This window comes from Osmerus mordax, chromosome 7 (genome assembly GCF_038355195.1).
Source record: "Osmerus mordax isolate fOsmMor3 chromosome 7, fOsmMor3.pri, whole genome shotgun sequence".
NCBI classification, from domain to species: domain Eukaryota; kingdom Metazoa; phylum Chordata; class Actinopteri; order Osmeriformes; family Osmeridae; genus Osmerus; species Osmerus mordax.
In genome coordinates this window covers 1,365,824-1,389,688 of record NC_090056.1, presented here as the reverse complement: position 1 = coordinate 1,389,688, position 23,865 = coordinate 1,365,824, and the positions used below count along the sequence as shown (strand labels likewise).

The 23,865-nt window shown below is 43.2% G+C and overlaps 1 protein-coding gene across 3 annotated transcripts in view; it reads right to left on the bottom strand.

Moving 5' to 3' along the window:
• urb1 (URB1 ribosome biogenesis homolog) overlaps positions 1 to 23,865 on the bottom strand; it is a 76,605-nt gene that overhangs the window by 11,103 nt on the left and 41,637 nt on the right. For all 3 annotated transcript variants that reach the window (XM_067239879.1, XM_067239880.1, XM_067239881.1), the window contains 6 exons: positions 7,963 to 8,131; positions 7,779 to 7,881; positions 7,526 to 7,686; positions 7,315 to 7,426; positions 6,112 to 6,218; positions 5,854 to 5,997 (listed from right to left, as the gene is read on the bottom strand). In XM_067239879.1, coding sequence (XP_067095980.1) covers positions 5,854 to 5,997; positions 6,112 to 6,218; positions 7,315 to 7,426; positions 7,526 to 7,686; positions 7,779 to 7,881; positions 7,963 to 8,131 — 796 coding nt within the window. The remainder of the gene's footprint in view (positions 1 to 5,853; positions 5,998 to 6,111; positions 6,219 to 7,314; positions 7,427 to 7,525; positions 7,687 to 7,778; positions 7,882 to 7,962; positions 8,132 to 23,865) is intronic.

Sequence of the window (23,865 nt, the reverse complement as noted above, 5' to 3'; positions counted from 1 at the left end):
GTTTAATTAGGTTGCTAGCACAACATGCTAGCGGACAAACTTTGTAGCACAATAGCGTGATGTTTTGTCTCCTTGTGGGCCGGCCGCAAGCAATAAAGCTTTCTTAAACTTGTTCACGGACTGACTGTGCAATGCTTGATAGATTAATATTTCTGACAAACTGCCAGTCTGCTGTGAACAAGGCAGACTTCATCCCGGCGTTTGACACTGGCATATTCAAACAATCCCTTAAGTTTGGCTAGCATCAGCAGCTAGGCTAGCTTAGCACAATTTACCGAGGTCAGCGTCTCCACCGTGCAGGGCTCTAGTCTAAGATCAAATGGTCGTATTTGGCATTGTTGCTGACAATGATCGCTTCCAGCAAACTTCTTTTGAATTAGCCATTTCCCCCTAAATAAATGTCAAGCTTATTTACGTTTTTTTTGGGGGCATATTTTCAGTTGGCAGATGGTACTGTTTCAATCGCTATCCTATCTAATACTGCCGGTGACAACGTTGTTACTTAGAATAGCTTGTTTCAAAGGTGGTTCTTAATGAATGAATGCAATATGAGTGGGCTAAATGTTTGAAAATATCAGTACTGTAGAAGGGAAAAACTTAAGGTGACGTTTAAGTCATATAGTTAGGTTAGGTTCATTCTACATAACATTTAGTCATTTAGGAGACGCCCGTATCCAGAGCGACTTACAGTAAGTACAGGGACATGCTACACTAAACTTTTTGTATTTTGAAGTGTACATGAGCAGCAACAAATGTAGGCTATGCTTTTAAATCTATGCAATCTTCATAAATAATAAGTAGGCATTTTTATATAAAATATACAGAAATATCAGTTGTAAAAATTACAGTTAATAAACGGACCCATCTGCAACCAATGCAAGCAAGCACACCCTACAATTTCCCCAGAAATTGTACCCTCTAGTTAATGGATTGCTTCTTGGACTTCGATAGTAATGGGGAGACTGGGGTGCTGCTGACTCATCTGTTGTTAAGTCTGTTAAAAGGGGCAGGGAGTCGGGACAATGATTTAATCTGAATATCTTGCTAAATGTTTCCCTGCACTGATTAAATGTTGATGAAATGTAGGCTAACACTGTACCCAGCTAACAAAATGACGTCCCCAGGACGTCCCTTGTTAGCTGGGTAGCTAGATAGCTTATATGGACATTAAACCAACAGGTTAATACCACTCACAGATTGGCTACCCACCTTTCTTGGTAAAAAAAAAATGGGTTACTGATTGAAACCCTCTCTTTTGTCCATCCTCTCTTTCTTTTTTCTCTGATCTTTTCCGAAACCCTGATTTGTGTTTACGGCCCGACATTCTAGCGACTAGCACATCTATGACTGCAACTAAACACCGTCACCGATAAGTGCGCTAAGGCAGGATCAAACCATTTCATGCAGATACAGGGGGATGGTCAGTCAATATGGATGTTTACTTTTTGGTCAATAGGGATATTTAACCTTTATTGCCAAACACAAGTAAAAACAGAGATCATTCATTGTATTATTATATTTTAAATGTATTATATACTTGATGATGGTTTATATAATATAATTTGATATTACTTTTTGGGGCCCCTGTCAGTCAGGGGCCCTTAGAATCGTCCTAACTTTTCCCCCCTATACGGCGCCCCTGCTTGCACTGACAGAGACATGGATTCGCCCAGAGAACACGGCAACTACAACTCAGGCCGTCGACTTCATGTCTCTTCCTGACTTCCTTCGACCTGACGCTGCTGAATACTCCGGCGACCCACAAGGCAGGAAAACAGCTCGACCTCATCCTGACCCGCAACTGTATCACTGACTTAACCTCTTCAACCCCACTGCACATTTCTGATAACTTTTTTATCCAGTTATGTCTCTCGCCCTCCAACTCCTCCTGCCTCCCCACCCCTCGTAACTTACCGCTGCAATCTCTGCTCCCTATCCACCTCCAATTTCTCCTCTATTGTAACATCCTCCCTCCCTCCCATTGACGAGTTCACGACTCACCCAACCGACACTGCCACCAACATCCTGATATCCACATTAACTGCGTCACTTGACACTCTGTCCCGTCAACCAGGCCTGCACGATCTTCTTACTCCTCCCATGGCTTCTCCTACCACTGCTATGCTGACGACACGCAGCTGTACCCTTCGTTCCCCCCGACTGATCCGGAGATCTCAGCTAGAATCGAGGCCTGCCTCACAGACATCTTTGCCTGGATGATCAAGCACCACCTCCAGCTGAACTCCAACCGAACTTCTCATCATCCCGGCCAAACCCTCCATCTCCCACGATCTCTCAATCACCCTGGGATTTGCGATGTTGACCCCTTCATCCTCTGCCAGCAACTTCAGGGTTACCATGGATGACAAGCTCGCCCTCACGGCCCACATTGCTGCGGTCTCCCGGTCGTGTAGATTCACCCTCTACAACATCCGGAAGATCAGGAGACCTGTCTGAGCATTCCACCCAGCTGCTAGTCCAAGCACTTGTCATCTCCAAGTTGGACTACTGCAACTCGCTGCTCGCCGGTCTCCCAGCATGCGCAACCTGCCCTCTCCAGAGGATTCAGAACGCAGCGGCCCGCCTGGTCTTCAATCTACCCAGACGCTCCCATGTTACCCCGCTCCTCACCTCCCTCCACTGGCTACCCATCACGGCCCGCATCAGATTCAAGACCCTGGTACTGACCTTCCGAGCGGTGATCGGGACTGCACCCGACTACATCCAGCCTTACACCCCCACCCGCCAACGATAGTCTTCTTCTGACAACTGTCTGGTGGTCCCACCTCTCAAGAGCCCCGCTCCCAACCCAAGCACTTCTCCTGTCTGGCCCCCCCATGGTGGAGTCATCTCCCCACCTACACCAGAGATACTGACTGTCTCTCCACCTTCGAAAAAAGGCACTTGTTCCAGGAGTACAACGGTACTTAAGAAAGATTTGTTGGATCAGATGTTAGTTTATTTCCTCCAAGAACACAATTACATTTATTGAGGGACTTGTTGCACTTGTTGGCTAGTTGTAACTGATTTAACTACTTGTACTCGCTGTGAATTATATTATTGGGTGTGCTTTGCCTTCGGCAAGGGCACAACCTTTGTTCTCTCACATATATATTATTATTATTTTTATTTTTTTTGCCCCCCTAAAACTCAGTCAATATTTGGCCTACATAGACAACGTAGGTGTCAAAAGTTTCGTCTTGGTAGCGATTGAGTTGCTTCTATTGGAATTTACGTTCCGTTGCATGGTTTGGGCTTAAGTTAAGTTTTTGTGGCGAAAAGTGAAGCTAACGGTGGCTAATTAGCTAGCCACAGTCACTGACGTTACTTACGTCACTAACGTCACGAAAACACGCGTGACTACCTGTAGCAGAACATTCGTTTCGCATCTGTTAACTTGGAGGATAGCTAGGCTAACTATAGCTTTACTGCAAGGCAGCTGCAGAAATGCCACAAGCAAAGAGGCCAGGGTGATAACTATTTACTCATTTTACTTTGTGATGTGAAACACAATTGTGAAATGTAATGTACAATATTAGCTGATATTATTAAGGAAGTAGGCCCACATCTACTTTTGGAAACGGTAGTCTACTATTTCATGAAGCATTAGCATGACATTAGCCTCTGTTGCCCGGGCAACACATACTACAGTGGTCTATGATGCATCTGTTTTCAATCGTTAAAATAAACATTCCTCACAAATACATTTCCGTTGTAGGATTTATTATGACATTACATTACAAGTAAACGATTTGTTGGTGAAATTATCATTACCTGTGGTTTCAAAACAGTGTTGCTCACTGCAACGCTGTAGCCTAGGCGAGGCACACTACAAAAACATCTACACAGCTGTTTAGGAAGTCAACCGGCGACAGAACATGTTCGGCACTCCCCTTACTTAAATCAAAAGTCTTTCAATAGGTGAAACTATCTGACTACTAACCTGAACTTCATAGACCAATTATTTGTTTGTAAACATTCGGGATGCGCGCGCAATGTGGTTGCAGAAAACCGGGAAAGGATAGCCTTTATAATGGCTAGAGAAGTACACGGATTATACAAATAGTTCGATTTAAAAAGACCAAAAAGGTCGAGGAGGGCATCCTTTAAGAGAGAAAGTGATTCCCTATTGATCTGTCACATCAGAATTTTGATTTGGGTTACGAAAGTCTTGAAATTTGAGTGAGAATGTTGTCCGGTAGACCGCATAGTCTTAGGCAGCCATGTCTTAACGTCATGTCACAAAGTTAATCATTTTACAGTTTTACTGTCAATTCTACACCTAAAAAGTCGAGCAGGGCAGCTTTCAAGAGATATGGGAATTCTGCCAGATGGTCCGATTATTTTTGTGATGTGTAAAACTGGCAATCTGAGTGAGACTGCGTCCCTGTTACACTGTTTTGACGTTGTTGAGAAAGTGACCTCCGTTAGCCAGGCTAGTTTTGCCCTATCACTTGGTCAGGCTATTTAAAGGTATCGGGGTCAAGCGACTTTTGTGCATGGACAAATGAAACGTAAATGTACTTGTCCAAAGGACAAGAGCCTCAAAAAGTTAATGTCAAGCCCTGAAATCCAGTGGCCAGAGATATATGATGACCTGATCGACACTCCAAGTGTATTACACCTGGGAGAAGTTCATCTTTTGCATCCGACATGCGCAGTGGAGCATGCTTGACAGTCGTGACGTAGGGTGATAATAATTGGTCTATTGCCACAGCCTAAACTTTGTCAATCTGTTCATGAAAATAATTAATTTCAGCCTAAACCGTACAACGGAACGTTTAATCGAATTCGAACAACGCAATCGCTACCAAGACGAACACAGCAGTAGTCTAGTACTGTACTGTAGTAGTAGAATTTACCGGGGCAGCTTCTCCGCACAGGGCTATATTGCATTTTGCGTTGTTACTGACAATGATCGCTACCAGTGAGCTTTTTATGAATGAGCGATTTTCCACTAAATAAATGTCAAGCTTATTTACGTTTTTGGGGGCATATTTTCAGTTAGCAGATGGTACTGTTTGAATCGCGATTCCATCTTCTACTGCCGGTAACGTCGTAGAATAATCTTCAAAAGGGGTTCTTTATTAATGAATTAATGCAATATGAGTAGCCTAGGCTAAATGCCTGAAAATATCACGAGAAGGGAAAACTTAAAAGGGCGTTTAAGTCATAGAGATTAGGTCAATTTTTACACTGGTCAGCCAAATGTATTCGTTTTGATTCAGCTATGAGGCTGCCTCTTGCAGGGGAAATGAGAAGACATCATATTTCATTCTACACTTCACTCGTATTTTGAGTTGTAAATGAGCAGCAAAGAAAGATGTTTTTAAATTTATGTAATCTTTATAAATAATAAGTAGGTCCTATGCATTTTTATATAAAATATACAGAAATATCAGTTGTAAAAATGTAATTAAAAAACTGACCCCTGTGCAACCAACCCAAGCAAGCACGCCCTACAATTTCCCCAGAAATTGTATCCTCTCTAGTTGTTGCTTGCTTTCCTCCAGGTACACTCTAGCACTTTCAAGGATCATGTTGTTTAATTGTAATTTGTTTAACTACATGCTCTTCTGGTTCTACCCATTGGCACTTATTTGCTTTTCATGTTGATTCATGTTTTGGCTCCCGGCAATGTTTTGCAGGGGGGGGGGACAATCTCATTGTTTATGATAATTGACCTATGCACTTTTTGTAAAGCTCTTTCTTGTAAGTCGCTTTGGATAAAAGCGTCTGCTAAATGTAAATGTAATACACAGGACCTAAAACTGTGAGCAACTCATCAACTCATTCCACCTAAAGTCAGCATTCTACATGGGGATTATTTTGCTCTGACACAATTGAACATACCAGAGTTTGCTCATCACAGAGGGAACTGCTGCTGAAGCCTAGCAGGGTCTGGAAAATCCCCTGTTGGTCACATAGCTCATAACAGTATCTATCAGCCAAGCCTTCTTCCAGGACACTGATGATCCACTTTCGCTCCACCTTGTGCTGCAGAGTAAAACACACACTTTCACACCACAATCAGTCACAAACACCCTAATTTAATAAGTTTTACCTATATTTCTCCAACTTCTTGTTAGGCTTGTGCCAAAACAACCCTACCTCCATGTCAAAGCTGTAGAAGAGCTTGAAGAACTCTGGGACTCTTCTGAGGTCTAGACTCTGATGACATAGCAGGAACCTGTTAACTGAAACATACATGTGGTCCTCTGCAAAATCAAAGACAAATGTTCATGAATACACTAATCTTCAATGAATACATACATACTAACCAATTATATGTAGATTAGATTAGGTTAAAATTAGCCATCAATCACTCCTTGTCACTGTGCTCTGTTGTCACATGACAGGGAGCCAACTAGTGCGGAGGGGAGTCAGATGGCTGAGCGGTGAGGGAGTCGGGCTAGTAATCTGAAGGTTGCCAGTTTGATTCCCAGCTGTGCCAAATGACGTTGTGTTCTTGGGCAAGGCACTTCACCCTACTTGCCTCGGGGGAATGTCCCTGTACTTACTGTAAGTCGCTCTGGGTAAGAGCGTCTGCTAAATGACTAAATGTAAATTGGGGAGGCTGTCCCAGGACTAGGGACTGATGTCTGCAAGCTGTCGAACACGGTGCATCCCTCTGCTTTAAGAAGTATTCTGTGTCTCGCCACGTTTCAATACATTTTACGTGCTTCCCCCTTTGCACGTAATTGTTTGGAAACATTTGTAGCATTAGCGAAGCCTGAATCCTTGGCTGTGAAATACAGCCACACTTTCGACCGCTTCGCTTCAGGACATTTTAAATGCACTAAAAGCTAGCTAACGATAGACTAACGGAGCAAGTGTAATATGTTTACTAGCGATCACGTGCAGTGAATGGTTAATATGCTTTTATGTCCGTTTTGGTGAGCCCAGAGGGAAAATATGGCATTTTGAAAGTAGATTACATTAACGGTAGCTAGCTAGTGGTAGACTACAGAGAAAGTGTGAATATTTTACGTCTGTTTCGGAGCGACAGAGGGAAAATATTTCAGTCAACACATTAAGTGCAACCGAAATGAGTAACTGAAATGTGTGTTCTAATCCGGTCCGATTCCTACCGGATGCGTAGTTCCATAGGAGAATCGGGTTTCGGTACCCAACCGTAATCATGACCCCAATAATCTATTCAAATCGAATTGTGAGGTACCAAAAGATTCCCACCCCTAATATAACATTACCGTCCGTGCTTCAAAATGATACAGTGATATACATTTTAGGCCATACCGCCCAGCCCTATGGTAGCACAAAGCCATTAGGATGAAAAATGTGTCATATACCCACCAGGCTTCAGCATCTGATGGGCTGCCTTGCTGATGTAACTGGTCAACACAAGGGGGAGCCTGAGATTATGTTGCTTGATGCCATTCTTGACTGTGTCCATAAGATAAAGCAGCTAAAAGTACAAAAGCCAGAAAACAAGTACCGAGTTTGTTTGGAACTGACCAATATTAGATGAATGAAAGAAAGTAAAACAGAGTCACAGTTTGTTTACTTGTTTCTTCTCTTTGAAGCGTGCTCCCTCAAGGTGCTGGCAAAAGCAGGCCAGAACTTGGTAGGCTGCTGCCCTCAACTTTGAGTCATAACTACTCAGGGACACCATTACAAACCCAAGGGCATGGCTGGATACAAACTTCAAGCAGTCAATTACTGACTCTGTGACAAAGACATAAGGGTTTGATGGTAAATTACTTTGAACCGAACTTAGAATACAAACAATCTTTAACAATGATGAATAAGATAGTCACCTGGCTGTAGCATTGCACTGAAGAGTGGCAGGAGAAAGCAAGGGTCATATAAACTCTCAAGGTCCTTCACTTGGTCGTCTCTGTAAACCATCTCTTTTCCCTCCTGTTAAAGGATATTGTCTTGATATGTAATTCCCATTCCACAGCTTAATGTATATTGGGTGAAGGGCTGTGGCTCACAAACCTTTGGGATGATTCTGCGTTGCTGGGGGAAATGGGTGATTGTGTGTAGCATCCTCTCAGCTTTCAGAAGGTCCAGTAGGTCCTCTGTGCTGGGTTGCTGCCAAAGGGACTGCCCCAAGCTTTTCTTTGCCTTGTGGTGGTCTACAGCTGCAGGGCCCCAGAGGAGAGACCTGGTGATCACAACACATCTCTTTAACACACTGACACACAAACTGAAGTTTAAATGCTCAACATCCTAAGTTGATGCCAGGGGTATCAACATGTCAAAACACATGTCAAAATTGTTATAAATTGATTTGCATTTTAATGAGTGAAATAAGTAATTGACCCCTCTGCAAAACATGACTTAGTACTTTGTGGCAAAACCCTTAATGGCAATCACAGAGGTTAGATGTTTCTTGATGTTGGCAACCAGGTTGCACACATCTCAGGAGGCATTCTGTCCCACTCCTCTTTCCAGATCTTCTCCTCAAAACCTTAATGACTTATTAAGGTTTTGAGGCTGACGTTTGACAACTCGAACCTTCAACTCCATCCACAGATTTTCTATGGGATTAAGGTCTGGAAACTGGCTAGGCCACTCCAGGACCTCAATGTGCTTCTTCTTGAGCCACTCCTTTGTTGCCTTGGCTGTGTGTTTTTTTATTGCGAGATTAACGTTCTTTTAGGCCTAGCAAACTTTGTAGTTTTTTTTCACATGCTTTTGCAACAACTAGTGACGTTAGAAAAAATGCAACACCACAACGGATCTAGCTAGACAGGAAACAAAACAACAGGCACGCCGCACAAACTTGTTTGGGCTTGCAAGCCGGCTAAAGAGTAGTAGGCTAACGTTACGTTTTGAGTGGATGGCGAGCGTGAGATGCTGAAATGGATGCCAATAAGATTCTGAATGGAAAGTTTACCAAAAGTTGTCAAATGGTTCCATTGACAAGACCAAAGTGATCTGTGTGTTTTGTCGTTGTGAAGTGAACTATCATCGCAGCACGTCCCGTCTGAAATACCACTTGATGGCCAAGCACACAGCTGATGCAAATTTTCGGCTCCCTCGTCAAAGCCAGGCGATTGCAATGTTGTTTTCAATAAAAAAAATAAGGGTGTTGCTGGGTGGTGTTAAGCAGGCACAGTCTTAAGGTTACCCAGATATGTCAGCACTGGATCCCAGACCGAGAAGAATTTGTCCCTGGACAGTGCGCATTTTATTTTCTCCAACTGTATGAACTGCATTAGGTCATTAACCCACAGAGGCACACTGGGTGGATATTTAGATTTCCAATGTAAAATAATTCTCCTGTGTGCCAGCAATTATGTTTTTATATCTTGTCCTTATTGTAGAATATCTCCTGTCTGTAGTACCAAAAATGGCCATTACTGCGTTGGGTTGTAGATCAATATTAAGAGCCTCTGACAATGTCTTAAAGATTGTAGACCAATAGGATGCTAGGGCTGAGCACGACCAAAACATATGGGTTAAGTTGGCAGGAGTATGTCGACACCTGTCGCAGCTTGCATCTGTGTTAGGGTATATTTTAGCAAGTCTGGCTTTGGAGTAGTGGGTGCGATGTAAGATCTTGAACTGTATTATGTTTAATTTAGCACAAGTGCTACCATTCACTCCTAGTAAAACACTGTCCCAAATGTCTCCTTCCAAGTCCTCTCCCAGCTCATCCACCCAGTCTGCCTTGATCTTTGCAAGAGTCGTATTTCTAAAAGAAGATATACAGGTATTGATTCTTGAAATAAGTCCTTTAAAGCTGAAGGTAGTCCCCAACAGATCATCTAAACCAGAAGGTGATGGTAAATGTGGAAAGTTGGGATCCTGATGTTGAAGGAAGCGGCGGACTTGGAAGTATCGAAACAGGCTAGACCGAGGGAGGCCAAATTGACGTGATAAGTCATCAAAGCTAGCGAAAATACTGTTTATATACATATCTTTAAATGTAAAAAGGCCTTGCCTTTGCCAGAGAGTAAAGTCAGAGTCCAATCTAGCTGGAAGGAAAAGATGATTGTTGTGCATGGGACTTAAATGGAGAACATTATTAAACCCGAAGCTACGTCTAAGTTGAAACCATATTTTCAGCGTATTGATGATTACTGGATTGTTGGTGTATTGAGAGGCAGAGATGGGAAGGCTGGAGGTGACCAGGGCTCCCAAGAGAAGATGCAGCTTCAAAATGGAACCAGTCTGTATCAGGTGACATCACATTGTTGAAATTAAGAAGATAGGTTATGATTAATGGTTTATCTGATTTAAAATGAAACTCATCTTTTTAGTATATTCTATATTACTGGAAACCCTATGTTAAGCTGTTGACTGATTATTATTAATACTACAAACCAGTAGAAGATATTAAGCCCAAAGTGTAAAGATCTGGATATTAGGGGCTGAGGAATGCGGGAAAAGACCACTTGTAGATATGCTTCCACTTTTACAAGCCAGAGGCCCCAGCTATAAATCAAGTTGCACGTTTAAGACCCTGCGCCCACACACTTGTCTACAGCTGTAGAGTTCAGGGCCAGTACCACTAGCCGTAAATTGGGAGAATTGTCGTTTTATAAAAAATAAACAAAAACCTCCCTGTAATCTGCCACCCCAGGACAAGGAACCAATAATGAGAGGGTGCATAATGCATCTGTGACCAACTGTACTGTACAAATAATAGGAAGAAAATTATATAAGGGATTGTCCGGAGAGAAACGGGCAGCCTGCTCTTGGGAGCTTACTCACTTGGATAATTTTGTCACCCTGTGTCTGAATAAACCTTTGTGAGTTCCAGTGCATCTGTTTTGGACTTAGAATCATTTTCAACTTTGGGACTTATTTTTCACTTGTCAGGACTTATTTCACTATACAAGGGAACTTACAAAATGATTGGAGTGGAGCCAGTGCATGATTTTTTGAACATTTGAGGCCCAATAGTAATGACAAAGATTTGGAGGAGCTAGGCCACCTTGCAGTCTAGGCCTCTGTAACAGTTCTAGCCTTATTCTAGGTTTCTTCCCGTCCCATATAAATGAAGTGAAGATCTTATCAATAGATTTGAAGAACGGTTTAGGGAGATAAAGTGGAATACACTGAAAGAGAGAAATTTGGGGAGCACATTCATTTATATACAGTTCACTTTCCCTGCTAACGACAGGTAAAGTGTCTTTTATTTCTTCAGGTCTGACTTGACTTTCTCAAATAGCAGTTTCCCTGGTAAAGCTCCTGCATGTCCCTTGTAATGCTAATGCCAAAATATCTAAAGCCATTTTTAAACACATGGAACGGTAGAGCATTGTCTTGTATTTGAAGACAAAGGTCATTCACTTTGGCTAAAATTCAGTTTGTACCCAGAAAAAGCACCAAACCTCCTCAAAGCACGGATCACATGGGGGGCGCTTGAAACAGGGTCTGATACATACATTAATAAATCATCTGCGTACAGAGATACTCTATGCTCTTCCCCTCCCCTATGGATTCCACTTAACGAGGGTAATGATTTGAGTGTAATGGACAGGGGCTCTATGGCCAGGGCAAATAGTAGTGGGCTTATAGGACAGCCCTGGCGGGTGCCTCTTGACAGCTGAAAATACTGAGCGCGCTTACCATTTGTAATTACTGAGGCTTTGGGTGAGGTATATAAGAGGGTAATCCATTACATGAAATTAGGACCATACCCACATTTCTTTAAGAATGTAAATAAATATTTCCATTCTACCCTATCGAAGGCTTTCTCTGCGTCAAGCGCGATAACCACCTCGGGGATCGCACTGGGCGCAGGAGAGTGAATAATATTTAATAGCCGGTGGATATTTGTAAATGAATGACGCCCCAAAATAAAACCAGTCTGGTCAGCAGAGACCACGTCAGGCATTGTGGCTTCTAAGCGTAAGGAAAGGGCCTTGGCTAAAATCTTCACGTCACAATTGAGGAGGGTGATAGGTCGATATGAGCTGCATTCTGTGTCAACTGGCTTAAGCAAAAGGGTAATTGATGCTTGTGTCTGCGGAAGGAATCCATGGGACACAGAGTCATTAAACATATCAAGTAAAATTGCAGATAATTTACCAGATAACTTTTTATAGAACTCTATAGGGTACCCATCAGGGCCAGGCGTCTTGCCATTCTGCATTGCCTTAATCGCATCAACGATTTCTATACATTTTAGTGGAAGCTCAGTCTCAGTCCTATGTCTTGTTTTGATAGAAGGAGCTTGGAGACCATTGAAAAAAATGTTCCATGTCAGAGCAATCATTCGGTACCTCTGACATAAAATGAGGTGAATGTTTCGCCAATTACTTCTGGATCAATAGTTAGTTCACCATCATCTTTCCGTATCTGTGGGATCTGTCGAGACACAGAGCGGCACTTAAGTTGGTGTGCTAATAGCCGTCCAGCTTTGTCGCCATGCTCAGACATACCCCCGTGATTTTAATATGAGACGTTCGGTCCTTTCAGTTGACGTAAACGAATTGTATTGTGTTTGGAGATCCAGCTTTAAAAATATATAATTCAGGGGAGGGAGAGGTGGAGTACTGAGAATCCACCATAGCTATTGCTTTAATGAGCTCCTCGTGTTATACTTTTAATTATATCTCAAAAAGTCCCTGGTCATAAATTTTCTAATTTGGCACATTGATACTACATCCAAGTGGGTACCCCCACACCAAATATGGGCCACATCATACCATAGGGGGCGCCACAGGCCACGCCCAAAAGTCCGATTTTCAAAGTGATGGCATTTCCACCCCATTTCTCCAATTCTTCTGAAACTTGGTGTGCATGCCTCATTTTTCATGAGGAACAAAAAAGCCTCAAGGACCCATAAGGTCCGCCATGAAGGATTTTCCTGTACTGTGATAATTTGGGAAAACCTTCAAAATTCCTCTTCTCTTGAACCAAAGGTGAAATTGACTTGAAATTTGGTACAGATATGTATCATTGACATATTTAAAAACGTTACTTAAGGCAATTGAATCAAGTACAAAATGGCTGAAATGGGTGTATTTATGTAAATGTACACATTGCCTCAATATGTTTGTGTCACTAAATCAAATGTATTTTTGAAGGATGGTTCAAACCTAATAAGCTTTAAGGTGACATGCCTCTGAAGTACCATGCAAAGTTTCACCTTGATATGTCATAATATGACTGAATTACAGCTGTTTGAACTTGGACCAAATCTGACAATGCTCGCCATTGGAGAAACAGCTTTTTTTAATTATCCAGTTATTGAACTTTGTGTATTCCATGCCTGGGAATGGCTCAATTGGCTGAGATGTTGTGCTGGTAATCGAGGTTCAATACCAGTCAGAGGCATAGTTTTTAATTTTTTATTCTGACCAAATGGTTTCTAGTCTCCCGATAAATCCTCCAGTTGTAAAACATAGCAATGTGTGTTTATTTGAGCCCATCACAACACATCTGTTTAGCGAGACTGTGTAAACCACTGCAACACAAGCCAGGTTCACCACAGTAGCTAGCTACACATGGTAGTGTTAGATTCACAACTGAGTTAGCTCTAATGAAGTATATTGATTATTGAGGTGGACCCCTTGCCTCTTGCGCAAATTATTTCAGTGACCTAAGCTAGGACACACGGCCACTGATGCCAGGCATGATTTGAAATTCTCTTCCATGACTTATGTTGAGTTATGGCACCCCAAACAACCTAATCTAAGCACTATGAGTAATATATTCTTTACAGCAGCAACCAGGTCTAGCCTGACGTTGTCATACTCATAATTCTAGTCAGAATATGAGTCTGAAAACTCTCCGTTGGGCTGTGACTACAGGGCCTGTTTCAAATGAACTCGTAAAACAAATGCCTCTTCGCTCAATTGGATAGACCTACAACCAATCAGAGCAACGTAATATGTTGTTTGTTGAAAACAAATTCAACCCAAGGGCTCTTTCGTGACGTTGTTGATTACATTACTGTTGATCATCGTATAAAGCCCGCCCTGGCAATTTCATTGGTCCGTCCAGATCCTGGTTTTATGTAGTTGTTCCCAATACGAGACCTCCAGACCCAACTTCCCGACCAAATTCTTTTGTGGGCGGGGAGAAGTTGGGCTGGCAGCCAGGCTAAACCAGGTCATCCCCATGTCTTGTTTTATAGGAAATTTACATATCTTGATTGTGGACAACTTTTTGTTCCCCAATGTCAATGAACAGCCAAATACAGCAACAGCATTGACATTGTTTAACAATTACCACAGTCATTTTCTTACTTCTTGTACTTCTAATCTCGCAGAATGAAATCAAAACAACCACTAGCGCGGTGGTTTCATTCCACCTTAGATTTAATGAATGGTCACATTTATAATCTTTGAAATAATTTGATCAGTCTTCAAAATATTATAATTATATATGCATATGGAAAACGTTTCAACAACAATGATATGGTATGCAATGCCATAGATTAATTATACATTACATGTTTATAATATTTTGCCATTTTGCGGAGGAACCCGCATCGCTGCTTGCAGCTATATTTTTATTTGTTCTTGCAGAATATGATATAATCTCACCCCTGATTACCGCTTTTAATGTTTCCCACAAAAGAGAAGGGGAAATGTAATCCTTTTTGTTGGAACAGTGTTTCCCACACAGACTAATTTGTGGCGGTGCGTCACAGAATCAACACCGGCACCCACATATTGCGTTTCGTTATTCCTTAAAAATATTTGGTTTACGCTATTTAAAACATGCAGGGTATTCGTTCAGCTGCATTTCCTTTCCCTGCTCTCCCTCCATCTCTCGGTCACTCACGCGTGTCTCTCACATACAGACAGTCACAACGTCAGCACACGTTAGCAACGACACATAGATACGCCGTTCTAGACAGACAGCGATATCAGTGAGCCCTCAGCATTAGTACCATGGCTAAACGTCTAGGAAAGTTGAGGTTACTTTTCGCTAGGTACCTATGAACATGTCTTAATCTGCTAGACAAGGTTAGGGTTCCTCTGTTCTTTTGGTGAGCAATCTCACGTGCCCTACTTACCGGCGTCATGGAGCCGACCAGCTAAATAGTTATTTAGCACTAGCGTTGCTACCTGCATATACCAGCTCCGTTTTTCTCCTAGATTCAGACCTAGCCCTGGTAAATTGTAGAGCTAGCCAACTACTACTAGGGGTGGAACGGTACACTGAAGTCACGGTACGGTTCATACCGTGGTTCAGACATCACGGTTCGGTACAAGTTGGGTACAACGGAGGGAAAAGCAAAACAAACCAGGTTCCTCTACGAGTGAATACGGGCGCATTGAAGATGACATGTAAAATCCGATTGCGTCAGTGATTTTTTTGGCCCTATTTGTATGTGTATCTAATGGCTGGTAGGGAGAAGTTGGACAGTTTTTTTTTGTCTCGTTCCAGTGATTGGCAAACCTGGGTGATGGCGTCGGATATTTTTAGTCATTTAGCACACGCCAGATGCATTATATGCGTTAGCATGTTAGATGTATTTCCACTCACATACTCCACAACCAGTGACGTGCGGTGATGTCAGTAAGAGGCTAGGCACTGAGTTATGAAAGCCAGATTACCTAATTTATTGTTAGGCTAATATATCAAAACAGTAAACGCAGTAAACAGTACAAGCAGCCACATAGCCAATCTTTTCTTCATATCAGTCTGTTTGAAACGATCGAAAACATGTTGTCCCTTTTGCTGCAGTAACTTAGTCCATCTAGGGCCCCGTCCACACTAGCCCGGGTAAATACAAATACGCGTATTCGAATTGAAAACGATCTCCGTCCACACTAGCGTTTTCATATCGTTTTCCAGATGTTTGCCGTCCACACTAACACGGGTACATGACAATCGTTGTCATGGTTACGCCACTCCTGCCCCTCCCTCCAGCCATCATGCTGCTCTGTTTACATACTCCTCGGGCAATACTATTTGGTGTTGTATAATTGGGTGTGCTTTGCCTTTCGTTAAAATACACATTCCTCACATATACATTTTCGTTGTAGGATTTATTCTGACATTAGTAAACGATTTGTTGGTGAAATTACCATTACCTGTGGTTTCAAACCAGTGTAGCTAACTGCAACGCTGTAGCTTACGCGAGACACACTACAAAAACATCTACAGTACACAGCTGTTTAGTTAGTCAAACGGCGACAGAACATGTTCGGCACCCTCCTTACTTAAATCAAAAGTCTATCTAACTACTAACCTGAACTTCATTGCCACAGCCTAAACGTTGTCAATCTGTTCATGAAAATAATTAATTTCAGCCTAAACCGTACAACGGAACGTTAAATCCAATTCAACCAACGCAATCGCTACCAAGACGAACACAGCAGTAGTCTACTGTACTGTAGTAGTACAATTTACCGGGGCAGCTTCTCCACACAGGGTTATATCGCACTTTGCGTTGTTACTGACAATGATCGCTACCAGTGAGCTTTTTATGAAAGCGATTTTCCACAAAACAAATTTTATTTACGTTTTGGGGGGCATATTTTCAGTTAGCAGATGGTACTGTGTTTCCATCTTCTACTGCCGGTAACTTCGTTGAATAGTCTTCAAAGGGGGTTCTTTATTAATGAATGAATGCAATATGAGTAGGCTAAATGCCTGAAAATATCACGAGAAGGGAAAAACTTAAAAGGACGTTTAAGTCATAGAGATTAGGTCAATTTGTACTGCCAAATTTATTCGTTTTGATTCAGCTATGAGGCTGCCTCTTGCAGGGGAAATGAGAAGACATCTATTTCATTCTACGCTTCACTCGTATTTTGAGTTGTAAATGAGCAGCAAAAAAAGATGCTTTTAAATCTATGTAATCTTTATAAATAATAAGTATGCATTTTTATATAAAATACACAGGAATATCAGTTGTAAATATTTCATTAAAAAACTGACCCCTGTGCAACCGACGCAAGCAAGCACACCCTACAATTTCCCCAGAAATTGTACTCTCTAGTTTAAAATTGTCCCACCAGCTAGCTTTTCAGCGAGGTCTCTCCCAGAATCGCCGGCGCCGCTCTATTTGGTTTAAACTGTCTTCTCTGCCTTGTCCCCCTATCGTTAGGGCTCACCGAGTACAATGCTCGCCTTCTATGTAGGAGTAACGCGTATCTATTAAGTGATAATACTTGTACCTGAAGTACACTAACTAAACTGGTAAATAAATTATAGAGATGGAGCAGCATATTTCTTTCACCTTCCATGTTCGTCTTCAGAATCAGAATGGGATTTATTCGCCATGAAAGTTTGCACAGACAAGGAATTTGCTTTGGCAGGAAGGTGCATATAATAAACATATAGGGACCTGAAATTTAACATGTGGACTATCTATACTAAGGGTACATAAACTAGCAGTACTAAGTGGGATTAGAATATAATTAAATATACAATAAAATAAAATATAAGTTGCCGTAAATTACAATATAAAAATACAAATATTACAAAAAATACAAATGTACAAGATACAATTTTGTAATGCAGTGCAAAAAGCAGTGTGTTTTAAGCAGGAAGTCATTAGAGTCAGTGTGGTCCCTTGGCCTTGTTGAAGAGGCCAACAGCAGAAGGGAAGAAACTGTTTTTGTGGCGTGAGGTATTGGTCCTTATGGACCGCAGCCTTCTGCCGGAGGGGAGTGACTGAAACAGGGAGTGTCCAGGGTGGGAGAAGTCGGCCACAATCTTCCTCGCTCGCCTCAGGGTCCTCGAGGTGTGCAGGTCCTCGAGGGTAGGCAGATTGCAGCCAATCACCTTCTCAGCAGTGCGGATGATACGCTGCAGTCTGCTCTTGTCCTTGGCAGTGGCAGCAGCGTACCAGACGGTGATGGAGGAGGTGAGGATGGACTCAATGATGGCTGAGTAGAAGTGCACCATCATTGTCTTTGGCAGGTTGAACTTCAGCTGCCGAAGGAAGTACATCCTCTGTTGTGCTTTCTTGATGAGGGAGCTGATGTTCAGTTCCCACTTGAGGTCCTGGGAGAGGATAGTGCCCAGGAAGCGGAAGGACTCCACAGTGTTGACTGGGGGTGAGTGGGGCTGTGTTCCTCCTGAAGTCCACAACCATCTCCACTGTCTTAAGAGCATTGAGCTCCAAGTTGTTCTGGCTGCACCAGGTCACCAGGTTGTCCGCTTCCCACCTATAATCAGACTTGTCTCCACCAGAGATGAGCCCAATAAGGGTGGTGTCGTCCGCAAACTTCAGGAGTTTGACGGACGGATGACTGGAGGTGCAACTGTTGGTGTACAGGGAGAAGAGCAGAGGAGAAAGGACGCAGCCCTGAGGTGATCCGGTGCTGATGGACCGGGAGTCAGAGACTTGTGTTCCCAGCTTAACGCACTGCTTCCTGTCAGGAAGGAAGTCTGTGATCCACCTGCAGGTGGAATCAGGCACGTTCAGCTGGGAGAGCTTGTCCTGAAGCAGGGCGGGGATGATGGTATTGAAGGCAGAGCTGAAGTCCACAAACAGGATCCTGGCATAGGATGCTGGGGAGTCCAGGTGCTGTAGGGTGAAGTGGAGGGCCATGTTAACTGCATCGTCCACAGACCTGTTGGCTCTGTAGGCAAACTGCAGGGGGTCCAGTAGAGGGTCAGTGATGGATTTAAGGTGTGCCAGCACCAGGCGCTCGAAAGACTTCATTACCACAGAGGTCAGGGCGACGGGTCTGTAGTCATTATGTCCTGTTGGCCTTGGCTTTTTGGGCACAGGGATGATGGTGGAGGACTTGAGACAGGCTGGCACATGGCATGTCTCAAGGGAGGTGTTAAAGATGTAGGTAAACACCGGAGACAGCTGGTCAGCGCAGTGCTTGAGGGTGGCTGGAGAGAAAGAGTCCGGCCCAGCTGCTTTGCGGGGATTCTGCCTCTTGAAAAGTCTGTTAACTTCACCCTCCTGAATGGAGAGAGTCGTCACTGTAGAGGGGGGGAGGTGGGAGGCCTCCTGGGTGGGAAGGGGTAGTTCAGGACTGTCCAATTGTCTTTCAAATCAGCAGTAGAACTCATTCAGGTCGTTGGCCAGGCGGGAGTCGTTAGTGGAGTGGGGGGCTCTGGGCTTGTAGTTGGTAATCTGCCTGAGCCCTCTCCAGACAGAAGCAGAGTCGTTTGCAGAGAATTGGTGTTTTAGCCTCTCTGAGTACAGTCGTTTAGCCTCCCTCACCGCCTTGCTAAACCTGTTCTTCGACTCCTTGAAACCGTCTTTGTCCCCACTCCTAAACGCGGCCTCTTTCTCTGACCTCAACCTTCTGAGTTTAGCTGTAAACCAGGGTTTGTCGTTTTTGTAGCTTACCCTGGTGCGTGTTGGTATACAGCAGTCCTCACAGAAGCTGATGTATGATGTCACAGCCTCTGTGAGCTCATCCAGACTATTGGTAGCAGTCGTGAACATGTCCCAGTCAGTGCAGTCCAAGCACGCCCGCAGATCCTCCATAGCTTCACTGGTCCACTGTTTTGATGTCCTCACAGCAGGCTTACAGCGCTTTAGCTTCTGCCTGTATGCAGGAATCAGGTGGACCATGGCGTGGTCAGAGTGACCCAGTGCTGCTCGGGGGACCGCATGGTATGCTTTGCTGATTATAGAGTAGCAGTGATCCAAGGTGTTTCCTTCTCTGGTAGGGCATCGTCTTGACATTATCGCTATAGTATAAAGCGCAAGCTATCCCCAGTGCCATGGCAACTGAACGTCATCGTATCTGAAAAGCTCCGTGGACCCTATCCACACCATAGATACATATAAACACTAGATGTCTCGTCCGCGTTGCCGGACAATGGAGTCGAACGTCCGCACATGGCGGCCATCTTGCGACAGTCAACTCGCTCACCCATAACATTGTGTTGATGCTACATGTACTTTTTAAATGACCATAACTTTCTCAATTTTCAACCGATTTTGAAACGGTTTGGTTTGTTATCAACGTCAGAGATGTCGGTATGCCACTGCATACTTATGAATAATTATGTTATTTAAAAATAGATTGATAACAAACCAAACCGTTTCAAAATCGGTTTAAAATTGAGCAAGTTATGGTCATTTAAAAAGTACATGTAGATTCAACACAATGTTATGGGTGAGCGAGTTGACTGTCGCAAGATGGCCGCCAAGACATCTAGTGTTTATATACATCTATGGTCCACACTACTACGCGAACCCGGCGTTTTCAAATGTCTCCGGCTAGGGGAGCGTATTCGAAAAGCTCAGTTTTCAGTGTCCGAATACGCCGTATTAGTGTGGACGGGAGGTGCAAACGCAGACATATGTTGCGTTTCTAAATGTACCCGGGCTAGTGTGGACGGGGCCTAGGTCTGGCGTAGACCTCCCTCTTGCTATTAACTAATTTTTTTAATAAAATTGAGCTTGGAGAAATTCCTCAACTCCTTGATATGTCATTTTGACTTGAATTTTGCGGGGATTAAGCTTACAATGTAGCTGGTGTAATGACGTTAGCTGCGCAAATGTCCAGTAATATCTCGATTTTAATTGGTCCATGTTTAATACGTAACGTAGGTAATTACTGGCATATCATATTTACGTGCAAAGACACAGCAGAGTTGTACTTTTCAACATACATGTTGAAGAATACAGGATCGCTCATCACATTTTTACGTTTGAATTTTGTCAGGGTAGGCAGTGCCTACCTTGCCTATCCAGACTGCACATCACTGCCCACAACTGCTGAACAACGCCGACACACAGTGCTTGTCTTATCCACCACTCTCTCGCCTGTACTACTGTAACTAAAATGGGAAACTTAAAAGGCCGGCGGGTCCTCAATCTCTCGTGGGTCGCCACCACTCGCCATACTCGTCCTTAGTGCTGCTAGCTAGCCTAACTCTGACTCACAGCGGCGCCAATCAGAGCTACAGATTAGATGTCCCTAAAGAACACGAGTATCTAACAGTAGTTCCGCATTACATTAATTAATTTGCATGCAAATTTTATTTATTTTTATACCGTGTATTCTCCGTGTAATTTCATGCAGCGAACCGTGACGCCCGTACTGTACGGTTCGGTACGAATACATGTACCGTTCCACCCCTAACTACTACACTTCTGTAGTAGTGCAGTAACTAGACTACTACACCCCACAATTTCCCCAGAAATATTTTCAGGCTTGAACCAGTGCTGCTCAAGCAGAAAGACAGGGTCAGGGAGAGAAAGAGATAGATTCGTTAGGCATTGAGAAAGAAGAGTAGGAGAGGAGGACAGCATCCAACATGCTGCTGTGAGAGCCAGCTGAAGCAACAGGTGAGGTGGACAAACAGATGTAGAAACAGGCAGGTAAGAAAGCAGGTCTCAGGATAAGGGAACTCATTTCTATTCTTTCGTTTCTGGCAGATAGGACTTGAATGGGGAGTTAAATGTGTGTATTTTGGGTTGGGCGTGTGAGTCATTTTTGATATTATTTAATATAATAAAGTTCTGTGTAATGAATTATTAACGAAGGAATTATTTTGAACCCCCCCGGGCAAACATTGATCAAAAAATAAAAATAAGAAGGTCGAGCAATACAATAACTGTAAAACAAACGAGCATATGAAAATGTGCATAACATAAGTATTGAAAGGCAACATAAGTGGTCTGTACAGTAGATGAGATCCAGGTATGTACTCGTGTACAGTATAATATCGATTAGTCCAGCAATAACATCAGTGAGTATTCATTCCTCAGGTCCTAAGACCGATGGCTACAGTCTTACTCCTTACTGAACTTCTGACCGATAAACTTCTGAGCTTCATCAGGTGAATCAAAGGTAAATACGTCTTCCCCGCACATCACGCATAGCCGGGCATAGCAGGTGGAATCTGACGTTCCTCCGGTACAAGGCTTGTTTGACGCAGCTCTCTTTTTAGCGAGCGTTGTGCTGACATCTTGATAGACCCTTATGGTGGGACCTTGGTATTTGGGCTCATGATTCCTGGCCCAGCACAACGCAGCTTCTTTCTGTTGAAATCTGGAGAAACAGACCAGGAACGTGCAGGGGGGTGGGATCTGGAGGTCGGGGTCCGGTGGGCCCTCTCCAATTCAGGCGGCGCAGGGAAGACATCGGGACCCATCGCCTGCATCAGTGCCTCGGACATGAACTTCACGGGATCTTTGCCATCCTCGCTGCCTTCAGGGATGTTTAATATACGGAGGTGCCTCTCTCTACATATCACAACCAGAAGTCGTTGTGATTAAATACTTTAATCGTTTAACAGCCCTAGTTTTGGGTCATTGTCGTGCTGGAATACCCATCCGCGACCCATTTTCAATGCCCTGGCTGAGGGAAGGAGGTTCTCACCCAAGATTTGACGGTACATGGCCCCGTCCATATTCCTTTGATGCGGTGAAGTTGTCCTGTCCCCTTAGCAGTAAAACAACCCCAAAGCATAATGTTTCCACCTCCGTGTTTGAAGGTGTGGATGGTGTTCTTGGGGTCATAGGCAGCATTCCTCCTCCAAACACGGCGAGTTGAGTTGATGCCAAAGAGCTTGATTTTGGCCTCATCTGACCACAACACTTTCACCTAGTTCTGCTCTGAATCATTCAGATGTTGATTGACAAACTTCAGACGGGACTGTACATGTGCTTTCTTGAGCAGGGGACCTTGCGGGCGCTGCAGGATTTCAGTCCTTCACTGCCCATCTATGTACGTAAAGCGAATTAGTGGATATTCAAACTATAGTTTGCGATCAGTGTGTCTATAGAAGGAGCTATTGAAATTGTCTAAAAACATTCAAGAATCTGATAGATCCAGTTATCCTGGCAAAACAGTTATTGTTCTTTATTTATTGACAGGGCACGGTCCAAGTATTGCAAAAATGAGACGTGAAGCCTATTAGTTTGGAACTTCTAAGCTAGAAGCTACTATCTCTGCTTGCTGTCCTGTTTATCCTGCACTCAAATGTTTGCTCCCTGAACAATAAATTGGACTGTGGCTTGTGTACATCAACACGAAATTGGGTTAAAACTATGCTAGTTTCTAATTAGGCTACTGCTCATCGCTGGTGGACTTTATGACTGTCGTGTTCACACTTGTAGTTCGGTTCTCTTGAATCTCTTAATCCGGACCAACACATTTAATTATAGCCTATCCATAGATGTAAAGGGAACAAAACGTAGGCTATTCTAAATGATCTGTCAGGCTAGTTGTAGTAGATAGGCCGCCTATTGATTTATCAAATGCAACTCTCGTTTTACATGCGCTACTGCCCTTGCGTAACCCGCCATCTACACTTGAAACTGGAGTCCCAATGTTACAGTAATACAATAGCCTACATAAAACCAAAATACACATTCTTAACCAGTTTGATATTATTTCTGACATTATCCACTGAGTCTTGTCATTCCGAAAGTGGTTAAATTGAATAGGCTAAGCATCAACAAACAATTCGCTCTAATTTTTGCAATACTTGAACTGTGTTCTGACAATAAATTAATTATTAATTATTACATGTTTTGCCAGTATAACTGGATCTAATTAGACCACTGAATGTTTATGATGTCCCTGTATGTTTATACTTTTGACTGGGGACAACAACGCGATATTGCCAGCCGACTAAAATGTTTTGATATGTCGGGCTACTAGACCAACTGCAGTCTAGCCTAACCCGCAACGTGCTTGACTATCTTTAGCCAATAAACGCTCAAATGAAATAATCACTCACTAACAAAACGGAAATAAATGACAGATTGCCAAAGACGCGTTCGTTTTAAGACCGTGCCATTGCTCCGTGCAACAAGCGCCATCTAGCGATCAATACATGTCAGTAACAACGTCCCTGTCTGTAGACTCGTGTCAATTTGCTTCTAGTGTTGAACTCCAATTGTCTTACAGCTGTGGATGAGTACTGAGAGTTTTGGCCATATTTAAGAGGGATGTACCTCAGAGCATGAGAAACAACAAAAAGCAGTTGTAACTCGAGTACTTAAGGTTGTGGTAGAGGTTTTGTGTTACTCTTTGAAAT